The sequence below is a fragment of the Vitis vinifera genome, chromosome 17 (genome assembly GCF_030704535.1).
Source record: "Vitis vinifera cultivar Pinot Noir 40024 chromosome 17, ASM3070453v1".
Taxonomy (NCBI): domain Eukaryota; kingdom Viridiplantae; phylum Streptophyta; class Magnoliopsida; order Vitales; family Vitaceae; genus Vitis; species Vitis vinifera.
This window is the reverse complement of record NC_081821.1, coordinates 11,528,572-11,538,238: the sequence shown is the minus strand read 5'-3', so window position 1 is coordinate 11,538,238 and position 9,667 is coordinate 11,528,572. Positions and strand designations below refer to the sequence as shown.

At 33.8% G+C, this 9,667-nt stretch overlaps 2 protein-coding genes across 6 annotated transcripts; one reads left to right on the top strand and one right to left on the bottom strand.

The window, feature by feature from the left end:
• The first annotated feature begins 241 nt into the window (after positions 1 to 241).
• LOC100265684 (manganese-dependent ADP-ribose/CDP-alcohol diphosphatase) lies at positions 242 to 3,854 on the top strand. Of its 5 annotated transcripts, none has more exons than XM_003634169.4 (2): positions 242 to 501; positions 2,533 to 3,854. In XM_003634169.4, exon 2 carries the CDS (start codon positions 2,552 to 2,554, stop codon positions 3,512 to 3,514), a length of 963 nt encoding a protein of 320 aa, XP_003634217.1. In that variant the 5' UTR covers positions 242 to 501; positions 2,533 to 2,551; the 3' UTR covers positions 3,515 to 3,854. The 5 variants fall into 5 exon arrangements, with proteins under 5 accessions (XP_003634217.1, XP_010663083.1, XP_019082204.1 ...); XM_010664781.3 differs by having other exon boundaries at positions 330 to 562; XM_019226659.2 differs by having other exon boundaries at positions 330 to 902.
• A 310-nt stretch (positions 3,855 to 4,164) lies between these two features.
• LOC100258771 (high-affinity nitrate transporter 3.1) lies at positions 4,165 to 5,958 on the bottom strand. The gene is made up of 2 exons (XM_002279825.5): positions 5,552 to 5,958; positions 4,165 to 4,897 (listed from the first exon to the last, which is right to left on the bottom strand). The coding sequence occupies exons 1-2, from the start codon at positions 5,676 to 5,678 to the stop codon at positions 4,419 to 4,421; spliced, it is 606 nt and encodes a 201-aa protein (XP_002279861.1). The 5' UTR covers positions 5,679 to 5,958; the 3' UTR covers positions 4,165 to 4,418.
• Between the last annotated feature and the right edge of the window lie 3,709 nt (positions 5,959 to 9,667).

Genomic DNA, 9,667 nt, shown 5'->3' with positions numbered 1-9,667 from the left:
TTATTTAAATAAGATTAATAATATTGAAATTTTAGAAAATCAACTTCTCAAACAAATCTTAAGGCATAGTCATCATCGCAGAATTGAATAAATAATAAAAATGATATAATATTAATTTTATTGGCTAACTGTTCACGTGCCTTGCATGTGAAACGAACCTAGTTTCATTAGAACGTGGAATCCAAAAACAATTGCAAAATTTGAACATATTTTTTATTTAAAAGAACTGGAGGAGGAGTAGGTGTGCGGTGAGGGTCGGTGGCAGTTGTGGGGTTGTGATAGGAAAGGGGATTACGGAATAGAATCGTAGTAGAGTCAGGTTCCCACCCAACCTCCACACTCTCCACACGCGTCTACCCTTAAAAGTTAAAACTCCCCGACCCGTTTCTCGAACCAATTCTTCACGTCACCCACGACGATCCCCCTCCTCTCTCTCTCTCCCTCCCCCCTTTTCCTCGGAGACCCAATTGCTTCATCAGTTTCTCAGCAATCCTTTCCTACGTATGTGAATTTCGTTTTCTTCTTCTTCTTCTTCCTTCATTTTGTCTTTTCTTTTCCACGAGTAAGCATCATTCTCGGTTTGTTTTCTATTTTGGTCTGTTGCTTTTCCTATTGGGCTGATTCGAGTTTTGGTGGAATGATAATTGTTGCCCTATTTCTTCATCATTTAGAATCTGTAATGTGATGCGTATCAATTGAGTTTAAATCATAGTTTTTCTTTTTTCTTTTTTTCTTTTTTTATTAATTTTTTACTTTTTGGGTGTTGAAGTGAGATCTTTACCTTGACTTTGTGATAAATACCATTTTTTTTCCCCAATTCCTAACTATGGGATCTCTCTTTGGTCTGAGAAGTTGCCTCTCTTCTTGTTCCTATTCTGCTTCTTAATCAATAAACCCCATTGGTAAAGAATCCAAAATTTGGTATAGTTATCTTGATGTAGGCTTTGAGTGTAAATTGTATGCTTTCTTCTATTGGGTATTGGGATTCTATTAAAAGCGGTTCTTAATATAGGTAATAAGTCTTTTTTTTTTTCCTTTCTTTTACTGGAAATTTTATATCAATTTGGTATTTTTGTTTTTCACATGATTAGTACCTGTATTTATACTTAGAATTGTATATAAATGCTTTGGGTTCAGAAGGTTTTAGTATGGGCACACTGGATAAAACTTCCCATTTAAAGGTAGGTAGAGAAGTCATTATTTTGTCATTGGCTTATGACTATCAATTTGGAGTGGAAATTGATTAGGTATGGGTTAAGCTGTTCTTGATAGAATTTTCTGTGGCCAAGATAACCAAAACAAATGTAGGAGAAAGAGTCAGCTGAAAATTTAAGATGATTTAATCGCGACTCATATGCAGTGATGAGCAATGGCTGTACCCAGAATAAGGAATATTATGTTCTTTTGTTCAATTGAATTTTTTTTTTTATGTTTTTCTTCAAAAAATAACTGGAGAACTATTTGATATGTTGATATTCTACTAATTTCTCTCAATGTTCAGAATACATGATGGTATTCCTTTTGACATCTCTATATTTTTGCTAGTCAGATGGTTGATATCAGTATTTTATTCCTCACTTAGAACAAGGGAAAAATATTTCAGGTGGCAAAGGTTGATAGTGCTGAGGGAAATTGGTGTTTTGAATTATATTTTGGTATTTACTTTTGTGCCTAATATCATAATTTTTTCATTCTGAACTGATGAACTTTGTTATGGCTCTCAAACAATGGAAAACTCGAAAGAGATGGTGTAGGAAGCAATGCACGCTTAATAAAAATTTTGGCTTGTCAAATCATCATGATTTCCATCAAACTTGATTTTATTTAGAGCATTTTGTATTGTTTAAAGGAAAGGACCATGGTCTTTTTGTATGGTCTACAACTTGTGTTGGTGTTATTATTGGCAAGACGAAGCTTGGTGAAAACATTTCATTATTTAGTTATAATGAAGCACCATTTTATTAGTGCAATTGCCTAATGTGCTCTTGAGGCCTGGCTCAAGTGGTTAAGGGTTGGGGTGGGTTTGTGGAGGTTCCAGGTTCAAGTCCTAGTGGGGACAACAAATTTACCTATCAAAAAAAAAAATAAAAAATTAGTGCAATTGCCTAATGGACTGCCTTGAATGGCTAAGGAAGAAACCAAAAATGCTTCACATGAAGAGTAACATTTGTTTGGTGCCATAATTAGTTTGTTTAAAAAAGTCACAAATGTGTTATGAGTGGATAATGAGTTTGTTTAAGAGTTAGTTGAAACTTCCCACATTGAGTAATTTTTTCCCATCCCTCTTGCTTCTGTTAATTCTCAAGTGTGATTTCTCTCTACAAAGTACATGCACAGTGATAGAAATTGGATTAAGATGGTAGACACCAATCTTGGGATTTCATGAATGGGTTGATAACAATTTGTTGGTTGTGTTTTGGACTTGTGATTGTGCAGTTTGCTTGAATTTTTTCATTTGATATGTCCTGATAGCATGTGTAGCACATATTCAGAAAACTCGTTCATTAACAATTTGTTCTTGTGATTTGATAGGATTCATGCTAGCTACATAATGGGCTCTGCAAATGGATTAGTGAGTGTACAGGGGAAGCAACCACTTTTTTCTTTTGGGGTTATCTCTGATGTCCAGTATGCTGATATTCCCAATGGCCAGTCATTCATGGGTGTCCCCAGGTACTATCGGCACAGCATTCATGTGTTGCAAAGGGCTGTCCAAAAATGGAATAACCTTCAGAAGCTAAAATTTGTGGTCAATTTTGGGGATATTGTTGATGGGTTTTGCCCCAAAGACCAATCTCTAAATGCTGTCCAGAAAATAGTTGATGAATTCAAGAATTTTGATGGTCCTTCCTATCACATGATTGGTAACCACTGCCTCTACAATTTGCCTCGTAACATGTTACTTCCTCTACTGAATATTCCCAGTTTTGAAGACCGTGCCTATTATGATTTTTCTCCAACCCCCACTTACAGATTTGTAGTTCTTGATGGCTATGATATAAGTGCCATTGGTTGGCCTTCAGATCACCCAAAAACATTGGAGGCTTTGAAATTTCTTCGAGAGAAGAACCCAAATTTGGACAAGAACAGTCCAGTTGGACTGGTAGGCCTTGAGAGACGGTTCTTGATGTTCAATGGAGCAGTTGGGAAGGAACAAATGGAGTGGTTGGACTGTGTACTTCAGGATGCGACAAAGTTAAAACAGAAAGTAGTTGTCTGTTGCCATCTGCCTTTAGATCCTGGTACATTGTCCCCAGAAGCACTTTTGTGGAACTATGATGAAGTAATGGATGTGATACACAAGTACAATTGTGTGAAAGTTTGCCTATCTGGACACGATCACAAAGGTGGTCACTCTATTGATTCCCATGGGATACATCATCGCGTCCTTGAAGCTGCCCTGGAGTGTCCTCCAGGCTCAGATGCATTTGGGTATATAGATGTTTACGATGACAGGTTAACACTTTCTGGTACTGATCGAATGGAGAGCACCGATATGATTTTCAATCCTTGAGCAGACTCCAGAGAGTATCAGCGTTTAGAATCATACAGCTCATTATTTCTAAAATGTTTTAGACTGTACACTAACCATAGACGAACCATTATCAAAGCTTGAGATGGCTCGATGTTGAGTTCGAGTTTCTTGCAAGTGATTGGGATAAGTAGCCAGTGAGTTTCTGCTCGAGGATGCAACTGAATAGTCTCCCAAGTGCACAAATTTACATGGGACTCCCAGGTGTGCTCTGCCTTTGGTTTCTGCTAGAATCTATAATTCTAGAACCTCCCTTGGACTGGCTTATATACAAACTTATATTTATCAGAGTAAATGATGGAATGTTTCTTGTACTTTTTAATATCTTGGTGTTACAAATATGCATCTCAGAGGCGTTTCAATATTTTCTTCCCAAGTCATCAACTCATTTGATTTGGATTCTTTTTATTATGTCTTAGAATATATGTTGTTGAAGTATAAATTGCTCGAGTTTCTTGTACAGTGTCCCAACCCCTAGGTTTGACCTTGAGGTTTCTAGTATCTTTCCTTGTTAATACAATCTTCCACGATAGGATTACAATGAAACAATTTAGAAGCAAATTGATAGATCACTTCAAACTAACTTCTATGTATCAAATGGAGTACACTATTGTTAATACATTGCCAAATAATTTGATATGACAGGTAGTAAAACCCATTTGTTTCATTTTCATTTTCTTGGCAAACAAAGATAGATGATCACTCCCTACGACAATCCCAAAACAAGTAAACCACAGATACATCCTCCCCACAACCCCACATCACTTCATTGTAGGACCGTGTCATCATGGTCACAGATACATAACTAAAAGGAAAGCAAAGGAAAGGAAAGGAAAGGAAACAGGGAAACAGTCATAGTGGCTAACTTCTATGATTAGGCACCACTTTACTTGGCCACTCTACTCTTTCTCTTCTCCACCCAGAAGAACCCGCAAAGTGAAACCACTGAGAAAGCAGAGAAGCAAACGGCAGCAATGTCAAGGGATGCATGGCGGCCTGTGATTGCTTCAATGCCAAAGAGATTAGTGGTCTTGTGGGCGTCTGTGGTTTGTCCGTATGCCACCTCTTGATCCTCAGCGTCATACGCGTAGGCGCGTATGAAGTACGTGGCTGTCGGCACGTCTTTCTCTATAGTCCACTCTACGGAATTGTTGGAAGCTTTGTAGGGCTGTGAAACAATCTTGTGCTGGCAGGTTTTGTCTTTTGTTAGGTGGTCCACCGTCTTTCTCCAGGCGCGGTCCACTTGGCTTATCGGCGCGTAGCAGAGCTTGACCTTCACGGTCTTGTAGGCTGAGTCTGTCCCGGCTGGGTAAGACTGGTTTAGACCCCATGTCACAGTGATTTTGTCTTCTCCAGATTTTAGAACTGCATTTTTATTTCAAAATTAAATTAATATCCAAGAAACAAACAAATGACAAGATTCAAATTCATCACCTTCAACAAGCAAATAATTAGATTTGAGGATGTAATAGGTTTCCAATTTAACCCAGAAAATTAAATTGATTAGATCAGGGATACCAGCATCTATTGGGTAGACTGCAATCAAGTATAGAATAAAATCGAATTATTTTTTTCTAAAGTTCAAATTTTTTATGACCCAATTTGAAAAGAATTTGGGTCCTTTTCAGAAAACTTATTGGTGTGTGAATATGGTGCCACTTGGTAGTCCATGGTAGGCCATTATTTCAAGTGGCAAATTCAGAACATCTTAGTTGACTTTGAATTCAGAAAAGGAAAAAATGAAGGGAGAAAACAAACGGTTTGATGATGTCTTGTTTCTGTTTCTGTTTCTGTTTGATGAGCAAACATAAAAGAAAACAAAAACCTCAAATCTTACAAGAGGTGGAATTGAAGGGTGGTTGTGAAATTTCGTTTTTCATTTTCTGCAACATCTTGTAAATTCAACCCACCAGCAACTTGAGAAAATTTTCTGAAATTTTTTGCAAATTTCTGTTTGGTGGGAAGAAACCGACGGCTAAGAAAGAGAAAGTAGAAAAAGAAGAGAGGTGATAGTAGTACCTTCTCCAGCTTTGGGTGAAGCTGTGACAATTAGAGTTCGTTGGAGAGATGAAAAATAGGCACCAGAACAAATCTGCAACAAGCAAGAGAGAAGCAGTGAAGTCAAGAGAAACGCACGCGTAGCCATAGCTTTAAATCTCAGGTAGACACTGTGATCTCTTAATGGTGAAGAAGACAGAGACAAAGAGGGATGAAGTGGTGATCCTCTTGTAGGTCTCTATATATATAGGAACTTTGTGGGTGTAGGGTATTGCAAGCGGAAGAAGTCAAAATTTATAAAATATTGGGTGCCACCTTTTGAATAACTGGGAGAGATCTGAAAACAAAGAACAAAATATCTATGAAGTAGTGGCATGAGGGCTTTAGAGCATGTTGAAGGGGCAGGGTTTATGGGGATTTTTTCCCCTTTTTTTTAATTTTATTTTTAATTTTATTTTTATTTTTTTGGCATGTTGAAGGGGTAAGGCTTGGGTGGCAGTTTACTCGTTGACTTTGTTTTGGATGCATTGTTCTTTGGGATTCATGGGAATTTATAAATGATGTGAGGATATACTTGCATACATGATTCCAACCGTATAGTTCTATTTCTTTTTCAGTTTTGGGTTTGTCCCCTAGTGTATTTGAAAGGAGCAAAGAAAGACACCCCCTTTTTCTTCTTTTGGTTTGATGAAAGGGGCCCAGGTTGGGATAAGCAGCCAGTGGAATTTGTGGTTCTCATATTTCCTTGCTTTTTAAGATCTTCGAACACATTATTTCTCAACAAATTAAACTTTGATTGATATTATATAGGTCATTGCATTATCTGAATTCGGGATTGCTCCACGAATTGCAGGAGTGATTGAACCTTTCATAATCATTAGACTAATGCGATTAGAGCGCTCCCACTTTTTATATAAAACCTTTTGTTCATTAGTACTTTTAGAAGTAGGCTTTGTGGGTGTAGGCTCTCTTAAGGCATAGTCCAAATCCATGCAACCAAGAACAATTCCAATTTGTTCCTTCCATTTTTTAAAATTTGCCCCACTTAATTGTTCAATACCAGACAAATAGCCTCTAATAGCAATAGGATTCATTGCTGCAAAATAAAATTTAATTCAAAAGGAAAATTATTTTATATCATGACAATATTTAACACCACACTTTACAATAATCTAACTACAACAAAAACTAAGTTAGATATCATATTAATCATAAACATAAAAGATCATATCATAGTTCTTTCGTTGGACCGAACTACAATTACATAATTCAAAAGTATATTATTATAATCCCTCTATTGGGTTGGATTATAATAATTTATAAATCATATGGATATGACATAATTATTAAAATAAAAGTATTGAAACGTAAAGAAATTTAATACCGTTGGGTAAAAACTTCATCAACCTTTTATTATTAAACTTTTGTCATATAATTAAACATGATGATGATCATCCGTTGGATTGATCAACACTTGTTTCATAAGTTGAACAACACACACATAACTAATTGTTTATGATCCAAAATTGGTTGGCTCTGATACCAATTGTTAACCAAACTTTCATAAACTTTATGCGGAAATAATTATTTTTGAAAACAATTTTGGATACATAAAACAAATAAATGGAAGTACTAAAATAATTGTCATATTCTTACCTTGATCCATGAAGTGAGATTGAGTCACCTTGTGAATTGTATTGTCAAGGTTTTCAACTCACAACTCTCATATCGTGGATGAGTCACTTGTATGGTGTATGTTGTTAAAAAATAAACAACAAGAAAGAAAAAGACATAAGAATGAGAGTGTAGCTTGGGATCTCAATTTATAATAAGTTGTATATCTCCTAGTCTTCCCATCAAAGACTATATGAGAGTTATACTCATTATTTATATCCATTATGTACAAATTAATGGGTAATGGTGGGTTATGAACTTGAATGCATCCATATAATTGCATAGGTTATACCTTTCCATTTTCCTCCATTACTCATAAATATAATGTACAAATAAATTTCATAAAGATGGGGTTACAAAAATTGTAACATCACATTCATATGAGTTAAATTTTCTAACTCCCCATTTGTAATTTGAGTCTTCCATACATAAGACTTTTGGATGCCCAATTAATTGATTCACCTACCTATCAATTGATATCCTTAAATAATATTCATATAAATATAATTATATATGACCACACATTATAGGAAAAAAAAGTTAACAGCTTAAACACCCAAGCTAGAAAACCGAGGTTTTATGCTTCAATGCAATGTTCTTGTTCGATTAAGGTTCGAGCAAAAAAGGCCCCTTTTTAGACTTGAGAATTTATTGAAAAAGTTGGGTTAAATAAGTAGAGCTATTTTTAAGAAAATATTTTTATATTTTCACACTAAGAGCTGCATTTTCTCTTGCACCCCATACTCAAATCTCACCCATCATCTTACTAATGTTATAAATATATTAGAGGGTTGATGCTGTTGTTTTGATTTCAGGATGTAGAATGAAAATCATACGGGGATCTTCGAACACATTATTTCTCAACAAATTAAACTTTGATTGATATTATATTAGATGATCAATTTTTAAAAAGTTTATAATGCATATCATACTTGACATTGGAGTTGGTTATATTGATTGATATTAAGCCTCAACTCAATTTTCTCTTGCACCCCATACTCAAATCTCACCCATCATCTTACTAATGTTATAAATATATTAGAGGGTTGATGCTGTTGTTTTGATTTCAGGATGTAGAATGAAAATCACACGGGGATCTTTGAACACATTATTTCTCAACAAATTAAACTTTGATTGATATTATATTAGACGATCAATTTTTAAAAAGTTTATAATGCATATCATACTTGACATTGGAGTTGGTTATATTAATGTAACAGTTATCTATTGTGATGTACATCAGTGAGATGGTGTGGCGGTGCCTAGAATGGTGTAGGTGGGTATGATGGTGTGGCAATGCCTATAATAGTTTATAGTGCTTGTGGAAGCGATAGTAATCAAGGATGAAAATATCAGTGATCACAGATATATTGATATTTCAAATTTATGGATATATCAGAGATATATCAGTGGATATTTTGGAAAAAAATATCAATAGTCCTAAAATTGATCAAAGTTTATAAAAATATAAGAAAAACTTCATAAAAATGTAATTAGAAGTATAATATATATATATATGATTTATCATATTTAATAATAATATCATATGCATCGATAAAAATATGAATTTTATAAGTATTATTATTAAATTACATTAAATATTATTTCATAATAATAATATAATATTTTATTATAATATGTCTAATTTTAAAATATATATTAATATTAAAATTATAATTGATTTAATTCAATTGTATTAAATAATATAAAATAAATTATGATATATGTACAATTTTTTAATATTTAATTAATTTATTAATGATATTAAAAACATTATGAACAAATATTATGATAATTTTTATATTTTTTGTAATAATTAAAAGAAATTTTTATATTTAATTATAAAATAATTATAATTAATTTACTTTTTAAAATATTCTTTTAATATTTTTTTTATATAATAACTTTAAATATATATATTATTTAGTGCATAATATTTAACAAGGGGCAAGTTTATCCCAGTGGTAAGTGAGTTGAATTTTAAACCTTCCCCTTAATGGCAAAAAAGACATTTTTGAGGCAGCATGATAGCGCGTTTGATTTCCCGTTGACTATCCGATATACGGGGAAAAAAAATCGGCCATTTAGAGCAATGCCTTGGTGGTTAATGTAGGCATTTTTAAGAGTGGTTATGATGATGTGGTAGTGGCTATGGTGATGTAGTAGTGCTAATGACAGCAATATTAGCAATAGTGCTAGATATAAACGTTCTTTCAAGGGTAGTTATGGTAGTGGCAAAGACGATGGCAAGATATTTAATTCTTTATAATATTTTATTGGAAATTGAGTGTGTTTTTAAAAAAGTAAAGTAGCCAATTTTTTAAATTATTGAAAATGGTATAAAACCTCAATTTTTATCATAGAAGAAAATGTCTATAAACTTCTATTTTTGTTTTTAATTTAGTACCATGTCAATAAATTTTGATATTAAAGAATATTTAAATTATATTTGTTTGGAAGTGA

Bases quoted from the DNA above. Each gene is read 5' to 3' on its own strand.
- LOC100265684 (XM_003634169.4), top strand. From the start codon at position 2,552: ATGGGCTCTGCAAATGGATTAGTGAGTGTACAGGGGAAGCAACCACTT.
- LOC100258771 (XM_002279825.5), bottom strand. From the start codon at position 5,678: ATGGCTACGCGTGCGTTTCTCTTGACTTCACTGCTTCTCTCTTGCTTG. The intron at 4,898-5,551 runs GTACTACTATCA...ATAAAAATGCAG, and splicing joins TTCACCCAAAGCTGGAGAAG to TTCTAAAATCTGGAGAAGAC.